Consider the following 21,584-nt stretch of genomic DNA (forward strand, 5'->3'; position numbering starts at 1 on the left):
CTTCATCTGAATCCTCACTGCGGACATTAGCACGCACATATAGGTATATTTTACTTTCGACTGAAGGTCCAGAAAGACGCTGGTCTGAAAAATTCTGCTATTACACTCCGCTGCGTTAATTCAACGCGTTCGTTCTTATCAAGCAAGCCTGCAAAATACAGGTACCGTCAAAAGTAAATGGAAGGCAATATTAACGAAAAAATTTTAATCATTGCCCGCTCAATTCATGCATCCTTGAATACATATTGTAACGTGGCGGCCAGCCGAAGAATGAGGCGTGGTGAACGATGGATAAGAGATGATTTAATGGCCGCTGGCCTAGCGTGAGCGCTCCGTCCCGCGCCACTGCTAGCTTCGTTGTCTTCGTCACACTTCCCGGGGCCACCGAGCGATCGTCCCGATCGGTGACAGCGATGCGCAAAATGGTGATGAGCTTCAGAGGATGGTGGGACGGAAAGGAGAAAGTGGTGAGGTGCTGACTGCCACAATGGATGAGATGATTGAAGGATGAGTCCCGGTCCACGAAGAATCCGGCCCGGAGGGTGCCAGGAGCTGACGGCCGAGGTCCGTGGACGCACCGGACGGCAGGGGCAGGGGGGCGGTCTCTTCACGTGTGGGTCTTGGGTCGGTCGGGTCTCGGGTCGGTCGGGTCTTGGGTCGTCGTGTCTTGTGGTCCTGGCGGGGGACGGGGCTGGGGTGAGCGGCGAGGTCGGTTCAGGTCGGGCGGGCTGGGGCATGGCCGGGCGGCGCGGACCAGGCACTCATGGCCGCCGTCCACGGCAGGCGCAGGACACCGAGGCTCCGGAACCAGGATGGCGATGAAGGGACGCCAGCACCTCACACCAAATGTAACGTGGCGGCCAGCCGAAGAATGAGGCGTGGTGAACGATGGATAAGAGATGATTTAATGGCCGCTGGCCTAGCGTGAGCGCTCCGTCCTGCGCCACTGCCAGCTTCGTCGTCTTCGTCACAATATGTGCAGACTAATTGTGATTGTGTGAATTGCACTATGCACCAACAAACAGGGATAATTACGCTTTAGATTTAAAGAAATTAAATTTTCTTTTACAAAGTCGCCTTCCATTTACTTTTGACGGCGATTGTACTTCTGTCGGCCACGCATTGCGGCGGCACAATAACCAGTGCTTCGCCTTAACAGCCGAATGTAGCTGTGATTAATGAAAGAAACTAACGGCGATACACGGGGGTTATCATTAGCGAAAGCAATCAGCAGTGGTCTACAGAGGGTCATCACTTGGTGAAAGCAGGAGCTGCTACAGGCTAGAAACTGCAGCACTGCCCAGGTGGGGTTTGTGCAACGCAGGGGTTTGAAGTGGAGTGTGTGTTCATCCATAATCGCGCTTCACAGATGGCTGGCAGCAGGTTCTGCTGAAGTACGTGGACCCCAGTCAGCTACCGGCGCATTGGGGAGGCACCATCGTGGACCCCGTAGGAGGCGCCCGCTGTACACACGTGGCAAGTACACTCATACCGGGTGTCCCAAAAATGACTGATGGATTTTGAAAATCAATAAAAAAAAGACGGAACGAGATAGAATTGTATTGTTTACGATATTACGCTTAGGAAATCATGGAATTTTATCCCTTCAAAATTCAAATTTAGTTTACACTTCCACCAACAGGTGGCGCTGCAAGCGATCTTCAACAGGTATAGCTAAAACGGAGCATATTTGAGCTCGTCATTCCGTAGTTCGCCGTCAAGCTGATAGCGTGTGCTATTGAGATTGCAACTCCGCTGTACCAAAATGGTTTATTCCGTTGAACAGCGGGTGTTTATTGTGTCAGAGTTCCACCGCCTGGAACACAGTTTTGTTGAAACGAGGCGCAGTTTCCAAAGAAAATACCCGCCACCTGTTGGTGGAAATGTAAACTAAATTTCAATTTCGAAGGGATAAAATTCCATAATTTCCTAAGCCTAAGGCCGCAAACAATACCATTCTATCTTATTCTGTCTTTTTTTTATTGATTTTCAAAATCCATCAGTCATTTTTGGGACAGCCGTTATAATGCATGCTTTCTCCAGCTTCCGAGATGTTCTGGCACGAGGGATTACGCTTCATTGTGCGTTGCACCTTGTGGCTTGTGCAACACTACAGATCTGCCAGACACAAGACGCAGCGGTCTTCTCTTCCAAGCACAAAATGCTGATCTGATTGATCAGCGGTACTGAGACAAAACTTATTTCGAGCGACAGGCTCTCAGTACGATATGCAACGCTATAGACCTGAATCAGCGCACATTTATCCACAAAAATGTGCACCGACCGCTAGTTTGATATCAGCTAACGATGTAGTGTCCACCAAACCGGAGCAACTGTATACTCCACAGCGAAGACGATCGCTTTTCAGCATGCTTTCTATTTAATGTCGAAAATAAAGAGCAGTGATGGATAATTCGGGAGCCATTTCTAGAATTGCTGTCTTACGTTATTTGAAAGTGATCACTTTGGGCTGAACCTACATCGAATGTAGTGCTCTGATGCAGACTACTTATGCAGAAAAAAAAAGTGAATATAATGATGTTGTCGATAAGCAGTAACCAATACTGTCGCCCTGAACACGATTGTCGCAAAGTTTGGTAAAAAAAAAAAACCAGCTACAAACGATGCCCCGAAAACTGCTACATCTTGGGCCTTGAAAGCAGCACGCATAATCCCTGCAACTTCTGGCCACAGAATCACAAGGTCATCGCTATTTTCTGTGGTCGCCAACTTGCTCAGCTACTGGCAGTGTCCTCTTGTGTGCTCTCTAGTGTCCTCTTGTTTTCCCCTCTGAATCACTTGACTATGAAGCGTTCCATTTGGGATAGTTCCAGGTGATATCGCAAGGCATGCTACACCCCGATGTACTGCTGGCTTACGCAGGCGACGTTAAAAGGCTGCAGCTCAGAACATTCGGTCGTTTAACCTCTCCTTCAGAAAAACTGTGGGGATGCTTAAAGGGACTGCGCAATAAATTAATTGAGATTACGTAAAGCAGACGGGAGATAGGCATTCCATCGCTCGTCACCCCAGCGCATGAATTTTTGAGCTAGCATGAATAACAACGAAGTTATAGACGACTAAAAAATACGCTCCTCCTCTCCCCCATCAACTCGTACACGCGGGGCACCAGAAAAAAAAAATGAAGAAAACATCTCTGGGACTGGGCCCCGCCCATGATTACGTCATTTGCTGACGTCCGGTTCGCGACTTCCGGTTGTCGCCCCCAGCACCCCAGCAGCAGCGTCGGCAGAGTCTCTCCGGTATCTCTTCGCCTTCGTAGATTGCTGCGCGCGACGGATTTGTTTGCTTGTCACTGCGACAAAGGCACTGCGAGTGGCTCCCGAACTCCCGACAGAAAGAGGCGCCAGAGGTAAATTGAAACCATATGCACGAAGGCAATGCTCTGGCCAGCGCAACCTCTATTTTTACAATGCCAGCCGCATCGCCCGCTTCGCAAGGGCAGCCGTCGGTACGCCTGAGTTGCCGCGCTGCGGCGCTAGCCAGATGGTAGCACTAAAGTCACTTTAGGTAGCACTGCTTGCGTCATGATTGCGTATGGGCGCACGGTAGTGATAGCGCTATCCTACTCCTACTCCTGGCGTCTGTCAGATTCTTGCTTCCAACCCCTTCTTGTGTAGCTCTCGCTTCAACCGCTGCGCGACGATATGCGAAATTGCTTGGTGGTCTGGCAACACCGCGCCCACAACTTCCGGTTTCCATCTTGTTTCGGGCGAGCTTGTCGAGCTGGTGCACCGTTTGCTATGCGTACATTCTTGATATCGGTATAGCTGTCATGAATCTTGCGTGTGAAATTTCAACAGGCAAGCTTCAGCTGCTGCATTGTTTTCACTGCTGATCTTTTACCAAATGTAGGTGCTTTCAGTAAGCGCCAGCTTCCTCCTACCGCGTCCTGAGCTTCACTCGAAGTCTGGCGCTGATGATCGGCACTGGGAAGTGTGTTGGCAAGTCGAACTCTGCGCCACTGTCATTTTAATTCGCGCATTAAAGCACCGGTTCAAGCATCACGCATTATCACGGCTATTTTATTCCCAGGTGGACGTGATTTCAACTGGTGGCGTAGCGAGCGGTTATTTTGCGCTGAGTGCACAGATGTCTTGACAAACTTCTGCGACAGTGTGAACTATCGTTCGCGCCGACGCCAGAAGCTTCGTGCATTGCAGTATATTCACACAGGACCCTCGACCAGCTGCGTAATGTGATTCCTTTAGTGCAATGTACAATGCACATCCGCAGTTTTCAACGTCACCGTTTCAGAGCCCGGCGCCGGCTGGTTTTCGCCGCAATCCGTTGAAACCGCGTCTTGCTTAAGACGTAGTTGAAGCGAGTATTGCGATGTTGTCAGTCGATATTAACAAGAGTAAAGTGGGCACATATAATTCAAAATATTATAAGCAAAGACGCAGTTTTTTTTTTCAGATAAGCACTGAGCTACCGCGGCGGCTTGATTAGAGAAAGAGCGTACAGCTGTAGGTGCCTGTACGGACTCGATACGCTGGTGAAGCTGTGTATGCGGGGGTGAAATTCGCATGTTCGGTTGCCTCCGACACTTAATTCGCTTCCTCCCAAACCTACACAAATTTTTTTGTTGCGAAGCAAGCTTCTGCAGCTTGCCACAACGATAAAATCTGATGGCCTGAAGAGTTTTCAGTACAATGTTGCACGTGCTTTCTAGCTTTGAAATGCGTCCCGCCTTCACAATAAAGTGGCTATTTTTTTTTCAGACTTTCGCCGCCGGAGATATCGAATGTATAGGAATCCTAAAAAAAAATAAAGCATTCGCACCTCAGTTATACGTAGGATGTATTGCTTCACAAAGACGCCTTAACGCGCATAACATATGCGGGCGCGATCACGTACGACATTATAAGAAAACAATGTGTGGGGTCTTGCAACAACCCCATGGTCCAGAGAGATTGCTAGCCCTTCCAAAACTAATCGAACACGGGAAAAACTTAATTGAACACGTAACAAAAGCAGTAATGTGCGTGTGGTTCTTCGAGTGCGCTTAGTACTACACGGCATGAGCAATCGAGGTTTTTAGATAGAGCGCAATGAGTGCCCATGGTCGCGATTTACCTGCACATTAATGAACGTGCTTCTTCGCGACTGGAATACACGCTTGAGGAACACAGGCGTAGGCTCGCTCAAAAAAATTACCTTCTCTATTACGTTGCTCAAGTATGCGTCTACATATATTCACGCCCAACCGGAGAGTTAATAAATGCACTAAATCGTCTTCTAGCTTTGATCAGAGGCAACAAAGGATGTGGTCCGTATCTTAATGTAAACGCAAATCACCTAGAAAGCTTTGTGAAAAATCAGCGCAGAAAGCGCAAGCTGTGCACTTAATAGCTTGCTGACACACGATACCTCACATGGCATTTGCTGTGACTAAAACTTTGGGACAGAGTAAAGAAAAAATAGAAAAGCGAAAAGCTGGCACGCATCGTAGTTTCTTTGCATAGTGGACAGCATAGCGTAAGAGCGCATCGTCATTCCACTTTTCAAACGAAACGCAGCCGTTTTAACCCAACGCAGGGCCGCGGTTTCGTTTTCTGAACCGTACCAACATGGACGACTTAGTTCTCGGAGCGCCGAGAGATGGCGCTGCGCATTTCGCATATCGTCTATTGGCTGGAGGGAGCGCCAGCTTTGCTTGCCGTTTGCGGAGGTGCTGTGGCGTTCGCTCCGCTTATCACTTGAGGATGGCAGCTGGCATACTTGAGGTGCTGTTTGAGGTGTTTGCGCCACTTATTGCGCTTCCTTGGCAGACGAGTAGAGTATAATAAGTTTTAAGGTTCGTTCGGTTCAGTACGGCTGCTGCTTTCAGTTTTTTGTGAAGTCTGGGATATTTTATGCTCGTTGATGTGAAGCTGAGGAACTTCGCTGCACAGACAGTACAAAAGAAGGGGTCGTTTACGTGCATTTACTCACATATATTTCCAGCAATTTACAGTAACAGTATATACAGTAATTTGCATCTATCTGCGGCTATATGCATTACAACTCTTTGTATTTATAGCCATTTGCAGTTATAGAATTGGTGTCTATTTGCTTGTATTTGCAGCTATTTAGTCTTACACGTGTTGAGGCGGACTTGATTTCCTTTTTATCTGCGTCCTTTCTTCAAGCGCTTTTTTTAGTTTTGCATTCTTTTATTAGCGCCTGGTTGCAGTCAGGACCAGGCAGAACTTCCTACATGCTTTGGCAAACAGCTGCTGCGCCATGTATTTGCGAATGAAGTTCATTTTTCACTTCTCAAAACAATCGTAGCTGCAGGCTGCCAAGGACAGAGAATAATCTTTATCTAGTTGTCGTAACGATGACAGCTTGTCCTGACAAAAGTACAGCTACGACTTGAAAGCTATTGCTATCTGGTAGCTTCGAAAAATTCCTTCTCGGGAAGATTTACCATGCCTTCTTCATTTCATTCTCCCATTTTCCTTACAGAACATGATTGAATCCAAAGCCAAAATAGCATAACTTATTGCTAAATACGTTTACCATCTGATTTCATTCGCCAAGGAGTTTCAGTGCCTCTCCCGGAATGTTTCAACGTTGTAGCTTAGCTAAAAGACCGACATGATTCGACCAAGCCACCACAGCCTGTCGTCGCAATGCCAACGCCGCTGCGTTGCACAATCTGAGACTCGAAAACCAGCGCTAGCGCTCCACGATGAGCAGCGCCACGAACAGCGCGCTCAATGACGCGTCCGTACCTGACAGCATAGAATTTCTTACTATTACCTAGAGGGAAAGCTGGCGACCCTTCTAAGGGAGTTTGCGTGGAGAAATATGTGGAGAAGAAATATGTTTAAAAAAAAAATGTTGTTGGAAAAACATTTTTAATGGTGGCTCTTTAATGGTATTTCGGAAATAAAAACCTTTTGTTGGCGTCGTGTGTTGTTGCGGTTTTACTACTATGGTTTTGCGTTCGCGCCAAAGTCGTCTGCGCACACACGAACAGCGTTTTCAGAATGAACACCTTAGTAGAGCCGCTACGTGTTCCCGAAAAAATACAACTGTCCCGCAACAAGTAGCTCACCGGCCCATGATGCTTTGAGCGTCCATGGTGGCTGAAGTGCAGCGCCGCCAGCTTTGTCTCTAGGTAATAGTAAGAAACTCTATGCCTGACAGGCAGCCTGCTGACCATGAAGGATGCAGAGCGCCGCCTCACGAAGAAAAGAGACATGATTAAAAAAAATGGCCTCGTCCGCTTTCCGCCGTCTGGCGCCACCCAGATGGTACTCTCCCCCACAGACGCATAGCCGGCGCGAAGGCTAGCCGACGAAGGGGAGTAGGAAAGGAGGACAGGAGAGGGTTTTGCGGTCGGATAGGCCCTGCTCGGCAGGCATTGTAAAAATAGAGGGGGCGCTGGCCTGGCTCGCGCTTTCCCGAGGAGGTCGCGCGGCGGCACGAGCAGATGATTTTCACGGCTACCGGAAGTGTGCCTGTGACGTCGAGGCTACCGTGGCTCGAGCGAATGACAGCGTGTGGTAACCTGCCGACGTCATGGGACTAGTGACGTCTATTTTCCCGATTTTAGTTTCAGAATCGGTCACTACGAGGACACCAATCGGCCCGCGAATTTTAAAAAACATGGTTTTTAAAAATTCATAATAAATTGCCGGTTCAGCTCCGAAGACTCATACTTGGTGTGAATGCTTCTTAGCATCATTTCTAAGCACTGAAAACATTTACAAGCGACTTTTAATTCGTTGCATAGTCCCTTTAAGTTAGCGTAAGAGTGAATGCAATAGAATTAGATATCACATTTGTCGCAGGTTCCGTTGCAATTTTGTTTCTGTTTGCGTCAGTTTCACTGCAACTGACGTTCCATCAAGCGTCATATTCGGACAGCTATAGCTGCTGTAGTAGGATTCGCTGTGCTGTTACGGTGCGGGCATTTGCATACACCACAATTTTTTTCCGATTTTTGATTTCGATTCTTTATCTAGATGGCTGTCTAGAAAATAAGTTGCTCACAACCCGGAGGGCAGGCTGTTTGGACGTCACACGGTCACGTGACCACTCTCCAAGAATTATTGCCATCTGCCACGGTGGGCAGTATGTGATGATGTCACAATGTCACGTGACCTCTGTCGACCAATGAGGGTGGCTCGTCAAGTAGGTTGTGAGGACGTCACAAGGCCATGCGACCTCTATCGACCAATCAGCGAATTTCATGACTCCGGACATCGCCGGGGTTTTGGTGAGACAAACAACTCTAATGATACCGCATTAGAATTTCGATAGGCAGACAATAGACTGTTTACAGACAGTCAACAGACTTTCGATTGATATTTGTGAGGGCTAGCTGACGCGCTTTGTAACTCAAAATTTTCTAGGAGTGACGTCTCGCATACCGCGACTTTTGAAGAATGCTCGACTAAAAGCTATGGTCTCCAACGCAGATCAACCCCGGCGGCGAGCTTCCAACAGCCGTGTGGCGCGGAGGGGGCGCACTAGCCAACGACCCCGACGCCATCAGCTGCTTCGTGGAGCGCGGCCGCAGCCTCGAGGTTCCGGTGCGGGTCGAGGCGGCGGGCGCCAAGCTCCACTGGCGGCTTCAGGCTCGAGACGTGGCCTTCGCCCTGTGGCGAAGCAGTGGAGACGACCGCGTCGAGCTTCTAGCGCCGCGCAGAATAGCCTGCGACCGGGACCCAGAGTGCGGACAGATACACTGCGAGGAGCCCGGAACATGTAAGTGATGCCGACCGCAGGTGTCTTCGTCATAGTCGCCATGCGATCGGAGCTTACTACAGCAGGACATAGACCTCTTTCAGTGCTCTCTACCGACCTATGTTTCTGCTAACCGGGCCCTCACTTAATTCAGCTTAACCTGCTAACTCTGTGTGGTTCTATGGCATCGCAGACTTCATTTTTTCGTCATGCGTGCTCTATTACGCTAACAGAGAGTCAGTTAAAGCTTTCGGACATGACACGCCTTGCCATGCCTGTGATAAAATACCATGGGTGGAAAAATATCTTGTCTCATTCGCCCCACTGATGCAAGACAACTCAATATTTGAATTTTGGATAGCGTAGACGCTCATTAAAATTGCATTTGCAAAGAATATATAGATAACATAAGCACATAAAATTACTGTCCTACGCGTGACGAAGATTAATATAATAGCATGCATTTGGGCAAAGTCCAGTGCCTATGTATAGCGCTAAGCGTCCGGGGAAAATGCTGCTTTATCTGCTGCATCTCACTATCCTTATTATCATTACACAGTTCAGGGTGGGCCCCTCTACTGAAATTGCAGTGCCTATGTATAGCGCTAAGCGTCCGGGGAAAATGCTGCTTTATCTGCTGCATCTGACTATCCTTATTATCATTACACAGTTCAGAGTGGGCCCCTCAACTGAAATTGCCTCTCATCCTCTATTTGAAGAGTCTGTGCGCCTCTCTGTGCCTGAACATGCCATGAGCCTCTGCTATCGTTTCTTTGCAGATACGTTCCATTTCGACAACACTTTCAGCTGGTTCACTGGGAAGCAGCTGTCATATGTGATAAGAGTGCACCACGAATCTGTTGACAACATCCAGGAGAGCACCTAATGCTGAGGCATCTCTGTCACGAAGAAATCAACATGTACAGAAACCATTCTACATGTGCATTGTTATCTGCAGCTTACAGATGTGCCTGTTAAAAGGGTGCATTTTCTGTTTTATTTAATTACTTTCTTGAACACTAAAGCACTCTCCAGCAAGGAAGGACCTAGTGAGCCTTTCGTTCAAGGTAGAAGCACACCTCCAGAACAAACTAACTGCAAACTTGCTGTTCCCACCTTTGTTTTCTTTTCCAGTCAGTTATTTCTTCATGAAGGAAAATAACAGATCGTTCTTAAGGCCATATACTGTAGACAAATATAAAGCTCATGTGGTATCTTTGGTGCTTCTAGTTGCTACCAGCAGAAATCACATTTGCAGTCACTGACTCACTGGAAATCATCAGCAGCGATGTAGCTCCAGACAAAGTAGGTAACGTTCCGACTCTTGTACAACCACTACGCCAATGGCGGCATTCAGTCAATATGTGTGTGCTGTAATCATGCGAGTGAATGTCATCTTGTGTATAAATCTCATTTAATCATCATTAACATTAAAAACAACAATGACATGCATGATTTAGGCATATAACACGCTTCCTACATAAAATACATGCCTATATATATATCAGTACAAAGCAGAAGGCACATGCTGAAAGCATCATCTGCGTCTTGAGGCAATACTTCGATTGAACAGTCACGCCCATCAACCATGCTTTGAATGCATCTGTTTTCTCACTCCTTATTCTATCTTTGAGGTACACGTTCCACTGTACTGCATTTGCAGTTACCCCCACTTGGACGGAGAATGGTTGCTCATACATATGTAGCCAAAACTAGCTCCTTATGTTGCAATGCAAGATGAGCTGAGCTTCTTGGACACGCACTGCAGTTTTTAAACTTCCCCACCAGTGCACTATACTGGTAGCTTAAACATGAGCATCTGCGTGTACTTCGGGCCTTCACCACCTGTCCGCAAATGTCTTAAGAGCTTCAGCCGCATCACTTCTCTGAGTTATTGGCCGGCCACCCAGACCGACCTCAAGGGGATCGACTCGTCTCTTGAGTACTGGGCATGTATCCCACTGCTGGGAAGAAGAAGAAATGGTCTGGAGCGGAAACTTTGGAATGAGGGACAAAACAGGTGGCTATGGGTCATCGGCTGTGGTTGCATCGCACCACCCATTCGGCCACCGGGTTCTCCGCACGCACGGCGGTCACATTGGTGTTGTGTTCCAGCTGGCGCCAACCTGCGAGAAATGGGCGGACGATGAGCTCAGTTTCTGACCCATTTAAAGGATCTATCTTTTTGTTTTGTCTGTCTGAATGTGTGTGTTTTTTACACAGCATATTTTTCTTCATAGTGTCTCTCCCCTATGCTTACTTCTTATCCTTTCGATTCTTATTTCACCTCCATGTTTTCTTCCCTATCCCTGTCTCTCCCTCTCTCTCCCCCACTCTGGAGCAAGAGAGAAAGAAAGAAGAGGCAATGAGGTTAATCAGGCTGCATGCACCCATTTGGCTACCCTACACATGGGGAGGAAAATTAAAGGTGCGAAAGAGAAGAAAATGAGAAGAAAAATTGAGTTCATTGTGTAAATGGAATGCGATTATGGTCATAGATCATTTTAAAGCTCCAGAGTAGATCAGCAGTCAGCCTTGTTGGCAGTGCAGAAAGCCATACACCATGTTTAAGCTCCTTTATGCATACATAATTTTAGATCATGTGAACATCGAGGATAAGACTTACAAGCCTTCCTTTAACCTGCCTGGAATATTGCGCAGCATCTAGCTTTCTCCTGATGTCATCCATAGCCAAAAATAATCTGAAGCTTTTCTTTTTCTCTGCTAAGTACAAGGCACGCATGAAAAGCGCACCTATGTAGCCGCCAACTTCATACAGCCAGTGGTACTGCAGGAAGGTGTTGACATCAGTAGCGAAGCGGTGGTCATTGGACTGTTGCTCCGAGGACCTCCTGAAAATAGAGGTTCCTATCCAGTTAGGCAATGTGAAAACACTATGAAAGCTCTACCATATATTAGGCTAAAGGACAAAAGCTCTCTCAGGTGAGGAAGCTTTATTGTAAGAGACTTCCTAGTTCGGACTGCTGCACAGCTCCTCAACCTAAAGTAACCCAGCAACAAAAAATAGCTCATAACACTGCTCATAACCAAAGACAGTAATATAAATTTGGTCTCTAGCATTGTGCTCGCAAAATAAGTTCACATCAAACGGCACGTGCGCTCTTCAGCAGACGAAAGCCAGTTACGGTGTATTCTGATGTTATTTTGACCGCAAGTGCAAGAAAAGCAGGCACAGCCCTCAATTCCAGAAAAGCACGATGTCACAAGGTTACTAGATTTTAAAATACATTTATTACCTGCAGAACGCAATTTACACGTGCTTCACCGACTATGCGGCGAATTCAAAACAAAATTCCGCCAGAGTACTGTCACCAGAGGCGCAATCGAACTGTGCGAGTGTCGACAGACCTGTGAGGCGATCCTCCTCCGGTGGAGATGTCCCTCTTGCGCGCCTCGAAGTTCATGGCCAGGAAGACTTCGCCGACCACGCTGCCTGCCGTGGTGGCGTCGTTCAGCGCCACCTGGTGTGTCGTGGCGGCCGAGCCCTCGTGATCCACGCGCACGCGCAGTAGCCCCTGCACCAGACGCGCAACCAATATGCAGAAGTTCAAACGGGTATCAGCCGCACTAAGATCGCACAAAAGCACGACTACCGACGAGACGACCTGTAAGTCGTAGTGAAGCGGCAATAAAACAGACCTTGTGAAAATCAACGTGATCACACATATAGGCCCAAAGAAGGCCACCGTAAATGACGAAATGCATTCAACAAACACTAAACGACAAAGAAACCAAACTAAGCAAAGCGAAATGAAGAAATAAAATGTAGAAAAGCGGAATAAAATTAGCAGCGCAACAGACGGGGCATTGAAAGAACAAACACAACAGCGCTGACTATGCCCGTCTGCACGCTGCTAATTTTATGTCATGTACCCACTGGCCCGGCTAATTCCTCTGTAAGAAAAGCCAGGACCTGTGTGGCTGTGTAGCCAAAGTCAGGCATACCTTATTTCAAGTAAAGTTCAGAGGCCATAACTGGTGCCATGCAACCAATGTATCCCTAAGAATCTTCTCCTGCGGGTCAGCGGACCAACGAAATATTCCGATATAATTGCTTGGTCAAGAACAAACAGAGACAAACATACAGGCTCCCCATCCACGAAAAGCAATGCCATTGGGGCGGACTTTTCCCGATTGTTCTGCTTAGCCGAAAAGCTAGACTTCCGCGAAAGAACACACGAACTAAATCTATGCAGCTTATTCCAACCCTTAAGTTCTTCGCCGGACTTATTATCAGACGATTTACGTAAGAATTGAGCTCATCAAGCTATCTCAATACTTCAACAAGAGTGGAATAATATATATTTTTACGTCAAGTACTGCCACAAAGAAATCTTCATAGAAAAAAAAAACTTCACGGACTTTACTCCTAGCTGTATTCGGCTTCCCACTTCCAACCAATGCATCTGACGACTGAAGTTAAACCATAATAAACTCACTATCAGTGATTTCGCTGGCAAGATAGAATCCTGCTAGAAGCCTGCCAGAAGCTAGAACAGCAAAAAGTATACACACGCATCAAGAAAAAAGACGCAGGCATAAATCTTTGAGCGAGAAGCTAAGACTTCAAACGCAGAAACTGGAACTTACATCTTCGTTCTCGCGGGGCTCGAACCAAGTGGCACGTTCTTTCCGTTGGTTCCTCTTCTTCTGCAGAGAATATGGTGCACATTCATCGGAAGTCTTACAACGGGCACAGCTACAAGTCGCCTCGGGTGTATGCGCATACTGACGCCAACTGAGCTCACCTTGTTTTCCTTGGCATGCTTCTTCTCGTAGTGTATCCTGTACTCCAAGCGAATCTGCCCCATAAACTGCGACGGCACCTTGCAACGGGAAGGAAGAAAACAATTATCAGCAGCTGACCACAATCTTCGTTTGCCTCTTTATTTTACTACAAATGTACTGCCACATAGAGCACAAAGTGCGAAAAACATTGTATGAAAAATATGTTTCAGAAACTATGGTAACGAAGGCGATAAAAGAAAACTCGATTGTAACGCTTGAAAGCCCACCTTCGATAAATATCGACAGCAGGGAACTAAAATGTCAGCAACTGTGTATCGCTCATTGTCAAGAATAAAAAACTCGTCGCACTGGCTTCAATAAATCGGGCAGAGTAGCGTCAATCGCGTCCCCATTTTTATTTATAATACGCGTAAGCCTTCAACTTCATCTTAAACCAGACTCCTAAAATTTTCGTTCTTGGCCTGGGCAAGAAAGTGAGAGCAATAAATGCACTTATAGCTGCACACCTGGGCCAATATTCTCGGAAAGCAAGAGAGGGAGTGGAGAAGGAGAGGTGGCTATGTTAACCAGGAGTAGGTACCCATTTCCTACCCTGCACGGGGGTAAAGGGTTATGAGGGGATATTAAGGATATGATTGTGTTTCTCTCATGTACGTGGATTGTCTAATTTTTTGCGCACATCGATCATCTGCAGTAGTATCATGCACCAACTAGGCCCAACAGAAGTGTTATTGAAGAATAAAAAAAGTCAGATTAAAATGAGGCTAGTAAGGAATTGCCGTACGGCAAAATAATAGTGTCCACTAAGCGGGCGTGTCCACTTCTGTCTCTGCTGAATGGTCAGAGCCCCAAATGCGCAGGTTACGGGCCCTTGAAGACAGCTGAGCCTTCTTTCCTGTAATGCCACCTCGGCTTGAACTGCGCTTGCCATTGCATGATTAACCGTAGTGCAAAAGGAAACTGTGACAAAACGCGCTATAAACACCTCCGATTTATACTGAAACGTTCGTCGAAAAAAGAACTGTGCTGAATTTAAAGGCAGTTGTAGCTGCGAGTCTATACATACTCCACGGTGGTCGACGCCTCAGCATTTCCGACATGCAACGACTCCCTTTTCCCTATTTTCTTTTTATTGCGAAAGCAATACTACTCCCAAGAACGGCCTTTCGCGTAGCGGCAGCCACTTGGCACGTTTGACCTTTAGAATGACCCCTGACGTCATACCATGCCTAGTGACGTCACCGTGTTACGTCATACCAGGAGCGAGAGACGGGCTACCAACTCAGCTCCTCGGGTAACGGCGGCCGCTTGGCACGGCTAGGAGGCTTTGGCATGGCGCACCGCGCTCCTCCCGCTAGAGGCGCTAGTGACGATATGGCGTGACGTCATACCAGGAGCTAGAGACGGGCTACCAACTCGGCTCGTCGGGTAACGGCGGCCGCTTGGCACGGCGCGCCGCGCTCTTCCCACTAGAGGCGCTGTATATGCAGTGTAAAACACCTGCTTTCGCAACCTACCAGGCTTAACCAAAGCTAAGCCCCCGCCAATTTTAAGGCGGAAGCCTTTAATGCCTCATCGTTGTAAGCAGGAGCTGTCGACAGAAATGTCACGCTTTTCAATTGGTCGAAACGGTTTTGACGTCACAGTGCGCGAATTTCAAACGGGGCCAATCGTACTTTGGCTAAGTCAACTGTACAGACTCATACATAAATATGAGGGTACAACTGAAGACCTAATCAAAGAGCTAGCAGAACGTTATCTAAACACGGATGATGGTACCACACAACCAGACTACCGGGGGACTCCTAATCCAAATTTAGACGCAGACATCACAGACGCAGAGGTCTGGTACGCAATTGGAAAACTGCGGACAACATCTGCGGCAGGACCAGACAAAGTAACAAATAAGACTCTCAGGAACTTAGACGCAACGTCGATCGCGGCGGTTACAGACCTTATGAACAAATACTGGCATGCAGGCAACATACCACCAGAGTGGAAACACGCGAAAATCACTTTTATTCCTAAAGCGGGTAAGAAACTCAGCACTGAGAATCTACGCCCAATTTCATTAACATCATGCCTAGGCAAACTCATGGAACATGTCATCCTCAATAGGCTCCAAAACTATGCGGAGGACAAGAAACTCCTACCTGAAACAATGTTAGGATTCAGGGCCCAACTATCTACCCAGGACATACTCTTGCAGCTTAACAAGGACATAATTGAAGCTGACGAGGGAACAGGAACGAAAGCAATATTGGGTTTAGACCTTGTTAAAGCTTTCGACAACGTCACCCACAAAGCCATTTTGACAAACTTGTCAGAAATCAACCCCGGAGAAAGGACGTACAACTACATCCGATCCTTCCTCACTAACAGAACAGCAGTGATAACGGTCGGCACAATAGAGTCCGCCCCAATCACACTAGGAAGTAAAGGAACGCCACAGGGCTCCGTCCTGTCCCCTTTCCTTTTTAACCTCTCCCTCATCAAAATTCCCCCCAAACTGGCACAAATACCAGACCTACATCACACGTTCTATGCAGATGACATCACACTTTGGGTAACCAAAGGATGCGAAGGCTACATAGAAGACACACTCCAAGCAGCAGTGGACATCATTGAGGCATGCGCATGGGAATCCGGCCTCACTTGTTCTGAGCAAAAATCTGAACTTTTAGTGATCCGTCGTAAACAAAGAGGTAGGCGTACCACGACAACCCCCCGCAAATAAACGTCTATGTTAATGGACGATCTGTCAAAGAGGTACAGACCATGAGAATACTGGGGTTGTATTTACAAACAAATGGAAAGAATACTGACACACTCACTAAGCTAAAACGCACGGTAGAAGCGACGGCGCGATTAATCCGCCGCATAGCTAACCGCAGACAAGGGGTGAGGGAAAGAGATTTATGCCGACTAGTGCAGGCCTATGCGCTAAGCAGGATACTCTATGCCACCCCTTATCTCAAATTTTCGAAAGCAGAAAAGGACAAATTGGATAGTATGATACGGCAGGCCTATAAGGCTGCGTTAGGACTCCCACTAAATGCCTCAACTGAAAGGCTTATGAGGTTAGGAATACATAACACCTACAATGAACTGAAAGAAGCCCATTTAATGGCTCAAACAGCGCGATTAGCCAATTCCAGAACTGGCAGGAGTATTCTTACCAGGCTCGGAATTAACTTTCAACCTACGAATAACGATGCTAAAGTAGACTTACCCCGCGACTATAGGACGACCCTACTAATCAAACCACTCCCCAAAAACATGCACCCCTTACACCATGAGGGTAGAAGACAAGCAAGAGCCAAAGCCTTACATAACAAATACAGACAGTGCGCTGGAACACTTTATGTAGATGCAGCAGAATACAAAAATACCAATGCCTTTGCAATTGTGGTTGTGAACGAGAATGGTGACCACATCGTCTCGGCGACAATCAAAACGAAATCCTCTGAAACGGCAGAAGAGGCGGCTATAGCCCTCGCCCTAGCGCATACCCAAGGAAGCATCATCTTCAGCGATTCCAAAATGGGTATCAATAATTTCGCTAAAGGGCGAATTACAAACACCTCCCTTAGAATCCTTAACGCAACCAAATTCTCACCAAATTATTCCAAATTGATATGGGTCCCAGCCCATTCGGGGAATCCGGGGAACGAGGCAGCCCACAATAAAGCCCGAGGTTTCGTCGACCGGGCAGTGGATGAGTCTGGCTCCCTGAATTTCACGAAGGACTCCATGATCACATATCATGATCTCACCAATCATTTTAAACTAGAGAGGAGAATTTTCCCCCCTCCAGACAAAAGACTTAGTAAAGAACAAGAGGTTACGTGGCGTCGTCTACAGACAAGATCGATACGCACCCCATCACTCCTCGCGCGCATTTATCCAGATCTTTACAACCCAAACTGCAAACACTGTGGCCAACGTGCTACCTACGATCACATCCTGTGGGACTGCAAAATAGAGCCACCTCCGGGTGATCTAGTTACAGCTCCTTCTCTCGAGCGGTGGGAGACCGTGCTGGCTAGCTCTGACCCCAGAACGCAGGTTTTGGCGGTGGAGTGGGCTGACAAAGTCGTCGAGGGCTATGTACTCTCGACCACTTAACGCGACCTCTTGCCAAGCTCTTCCCGGCGAATAAAATGTTTTACAATCAATACTAACCATGCAACCAATTAAAGGGATCGTATGATGCTCCAAGTAAGTTTGACTGAGTTCAGTTAATTGCTTACTTAACCAATTAGTCTAATTAACCTTTCTAGTCAGACCAGGTAAATAAATAAAACCGAGTAAGAAATTGGCCGAGCTTGGGAATCGAACCCCGGTCTCCGGAGTGCGAGTCGAGCACGCTACCACTCTGCCATGCCAGCTCGATGGTTTGGAATGAACAAAGGTGCGTGTAGTGAATACGGTGTCTTCGTTCACTCCCATCTTCCTCCCTTCCCGTTACGGCGAGGTTTAGGTGTCCACCGAGATATGAGAGACAGACACATTTCCTTTCCTTAAAACACAATTTACCAACGAGCAAGGCGTACTTGTCCGCGTTTCAGATTGGTCCACATTGTCGTGACGCCACCGCGCGCGAATTTTGACGGGTGTCCACTGAGATGACAGAGAATTACAGCCCATTTCCTTTCCTCAAAAAGCGTTGTGTTCAAAGGGCAACGCATCGCGCCGAACGGGTGGTGGCGTTCCTTGGACTCCGTGGCAGCGCTACAACACGCTGTCGCGTTCCACTCCTAAAGGCGAAGCTTAAGCGTCATTAAATGGCAGTTAATTAATGCACCAACAAAATCTGCAGTGAACAATCGCGTAGCAGAATGCAGCACTCAGGCTTTCGCCTTTCACCATGCACTTTAGCCGCTAAAGTTCCTCGTAATTTTTTTCTACCGTTTCCTCCCCCTCATTCTAACTTCACGCACGTCGCAGTGGTTGTGCCAGCTTTAGCATCCAGGCACCGGCACCCTGCATTTTCCCATTTTTCACTATTTTTACGATCTCTGCAACCACTTCGACGCAAGTAACGATATTCGAGAGAGACAGCGAAGGAGCAGTTTGCTGTTTTTTTTTTTTGTTGGAGGGGGGTGGGGGGGGGGGGGGGGGAAGAGAATGCGTCCAATTTCAGCAACGCGCCTCCGGGCATGTTTACTGCGCCTGCTTCCACACAGCCATGGAAATGACATATCAGTTGCAGCTTCCTCAGAGTAAAGAAGAAGAAAAAAGACGCATTCGCGAGCAAGCGTCCTCCCCACCTTTTCCCCTCGAAAACTAAATTAAAAAGGATACTGGAGGAGGCATAAAGCTGTACGCGTGGCCGTGCAAGGGTATAGCATTCCGCGTGCCGCACCGGCAATGTCCCCAACACCAATATCGATAGAAGAGTAACGACTTCAAAGATGAAGAGTATAAGCACGTCTGCTAGGACATGCTTACGCTTACGCTGGCCGTGACATTGCCGATCCACCGGTGCGGGGACGTGCCATATCTTGTAAGGTCAACAACGAGAACAACTCACGATCCAGAGCAGCTGCTGGTACCAGATGAGCATGCGCGTCACGCTGGTGGCGGCGCGAGCCACCCGCAGGTTGTCCTCGGTCGCCTTGCGCCGCTTAGGGGCGAACAGGTTGGGCGCCATGATCATGGCCACGTTCTGCACCGACATCCGGTTCCGGCCGTCGCGCTCCGTCACGTCCGCCAAGAAGTTCACCAGCGCCTGCGGAAAGCGAGGAACCCAAGAGCGCGCACAACCAAAGCTGAATCGGCAGCACCAAAAGGCTATTTGTGACAATGGGATAATATTATCCTCGTGAAGCCACAATGGCAGGAGAGGCTGGCGCCACTCAGTCTGTCGAGAACCTACGGCACCTAGATAGCAGCGAGTGGATATCACGCTATTTATTGAAACAACAAATCTAATGAATATACGATGTAACCGCAAGGAAATCCTGCACTACCACTCTATCGGTGCTTGTACTGTCGTCAGTTTTATGAAAGGGAACACGCGAGCGCGTGGCAGATAGCCAGGAACACTAAATGTGGCGATACGCGGTGGCCGCTCTCAGAAACGAAGTGGAAAGGGAGGTGCGATCCTCCATTGCTAGAATCAAGCAAAGCAGCAGAACCCTTTCCACCACATAGCACACTCGGCCGCCGCGTATCGACAAAAGTAGCGTTCGAGATTATCTGCCTAGTGCTCCCGCGTCCCCTTTCATAAAGCTCACAACAGTATCTTAACGTTTACAAAATATCTGTAGCCAATGGAAACTTTCACGCTTTTTTATTCTTTTTGTGCAATAGAGAGGACAGTGCGTGCTTCCTACACTCTCACCATGGTTGGTTAATGCATCCAAGCAATCAGATAGGAAAAACGAATCGCTCTCCTGAAGAGGCCTCATTTCGTAATTAAGTACATGCAAAATAGAAGGGCCGAATCACCACTACAGAGTCATTTATCCCCTCCTAAGTTCTCTTAGAAGAAAGATGCAAAAAGAAACATAAATAAAAAGAGAGGGAGCCCGGACCACCAGAGATTTGTCGGGTCCGGGTCGGGTTCACTTAAACAGCCCGTGGTGCTCTTTAAATGAACCAGCAAATTACACCCACGTAATCACTCATACCGTACGATTTCTCAAGTAAAGAGTGCTCGATGGCCGCGCTTACGAGTAAGGTTGCTCGGTTCGCCTCTGGCAGCAGTAGCACGAGCAGGTTGAGGGCCTTGATCTGCTCCAGCAACGTCGGTATACCTGCGTTAAGAGGGTGACCCTAGTTAGCAGGTTAGCATAAAGCAACTCACCAATGCGTGTCCAGCAAGCCACGGGCTCAATGTTGGAAAAATTACAAAAGAGCACTTTATTACGGGGTCCTCGTACCTGAAGGTTTCAGCGATCTGTCCTATTTTCCGCAGAGCGAGGTTTAGTTGAAACTCCATGCGTAATACTGATTACAAATTTTAAAAAGGTTTGCTTTTGGTTTCTTAGGGTTTAACGTCCCAAAGCAACTCAGGCTATGAGGGACGCCGTAGTGAAGGGCTCCGGAAATTTCGACCACCTGGAGGTTCTTTAACGTGCACCGTCATCGCACAGCACACGGGCCTCTAGAATTTAGCCTCCATCGAAATTCAGCCGCCGCGGCCGGGATCGAACCCGCGTCTCTCGGGTCAGCAGCCGAGTGCCGTAACCACTGAGCCACCGCGGCGGGAAAATTTTTGAAAAGAACTGAAGTGAGAGCCATTACGCAACAAAAAGGGCAGACAAATGATTTAGAGCTCAGAGCACAACTGTATTGAAGAGTAATAAACCGTCGCCTTGACTGCACTTCTGTAGCGGCAATCGTCGTTTACTTTAGGACCTCACGGCTGAAGCCACGGGCTAAGCCCTTTCTAGTAACCCGAGTGCCTCACACAATATCTGAATAAATTCCTATTCCACTCAACTTCAGTAAGAAAGGCCTGCAGAAACTTAATGCCCAGGTATCCGAAAAGGTCGTGCGCCCTCGTTTTGGACACCACATGCGGATGAATCATAGCAAACAATAAGAAACAGCAAGATTCAGGCGTAAAATTAGTGGCTGCCGGCGCGAAGCTCGTGACGCACACAATTCGTGACCACACCTGTCACAACTCATCATCTTTCTGTTCCTTAATCGCACCCTTCTCTCGGCGTTGTGTGTGGCGAGACGGTGTGCATGCCAAACTTAGAAAAATTTATGTACATAGTCTACAGACCGTCCATACACTTCCGTCTATTAAGTCTATAGGCTTTCTATAGAAAAATCCTATAAACTGGTCTACAGGCAGTACAAATCCAACAGACAGTCTGCAGACAATCGACAGATTTGTGGCCGTACACTTTCAGTAGGTTTTTTTCATAGCCTGTCCACAGACTTTTGTTTAAAAAGTATTTCTGTATACAAATCCTATAGACTGGCCTATAGGCAGTAAAAATCCTATAGACAGTCTACAGACAATTATAGATTTATGGCCACACACTTCAGTATATTGCTTCTATACCCAGTCTATAGAGTATGAATAGACAAAAGGAAATATCTATAAGAAGGCAATAAAGTTCATAAGAAGTTTATAGACATTT

General features: G+C 47.6%; 2 protein-coding genes across 2 annotated transcripts in view; one reads left to right on the forward strand and one right to left on the reverse strand.

Annotated features, from left to right (window-relative positions):
• LOC149360009 (SEC14-like protein 4) overlaps positions 1-9,813 on the forward strand; it is a 47,030-nt gene extending 37,217 nt beyond the window's left edge. The window contains exons 10-12 of the mRNA XM_089572128.1: positions 1,370-1,476; positions 8,439-8,727; positions 9,486-9,813. Of these exons, the coding sequence (XP_089428254.1) occupies positions 1,370-1,476; positions 8,439-8,727; positions 9,486-9,592 (503 nt within the window). The 3' untranslated portion in view covers positions 9,593-9,813. The remainder of the gene's footprint in view (positions 1-1,369; positions 1,477-8,438; positions 8,728-9,485) is intronic.
• A 283-nt stretch (positions 9,814-10,096) lies between these two features.
• Positions 10,097-21,584, reverse strand: part of LOC149360010 (rho GTPase-activating protein 18-like) — a 235,751-nt gene continuing 224,263 nt past the window's right edge. Inside the window, exons 12-18 of the mRNA XM_089572127.1 lie at positions 20,158-20,240; positions 19,013-19,210; positions 13,476-13,553; positions 13,318-13,377; positions 12,076-12,242; positions 11,461-11,558; positions 10,097-10,832 (exon numbers count right to left, since the gene is read on the reverse strand). Of these exons, the coding sequence (XP_089428253.1) occupies positions 10,738-10,832; positions 11,461-11,558; positions 12,076-12,242; positions 13,318-13,377; positions 13,476-13,553; positions 19,013-19,210; positions 20,158-20,240 (779 nt within the window). The 3' untranslated portion in view covers positions 10,097-10,737. The remainder of the gene's footprint in view (positions 10,833-11,460; positions 11,559-12,075; positions 12,243-13,317; positions 13,378-13,475; positions 13,554-19,012; positions 19,211-20,157; positions 20,241-21,584) is intronic.

This window comes from Amblyomma mixtum, chromosome 2 (genome assembly GCF_055824585.1).
Source record: "Amblyomma mixtum isolate Tamu chromosome 2, ASM5582458v1, whole genome shotgun sequence".
In the NCBI taxonomy this organism is placed as follows: Eukaryota; Metazoa; Arthropoda; class Arachnida; order Ixodida; family Ixodidae; genus Amblyomma; species Amblyomma mixtum.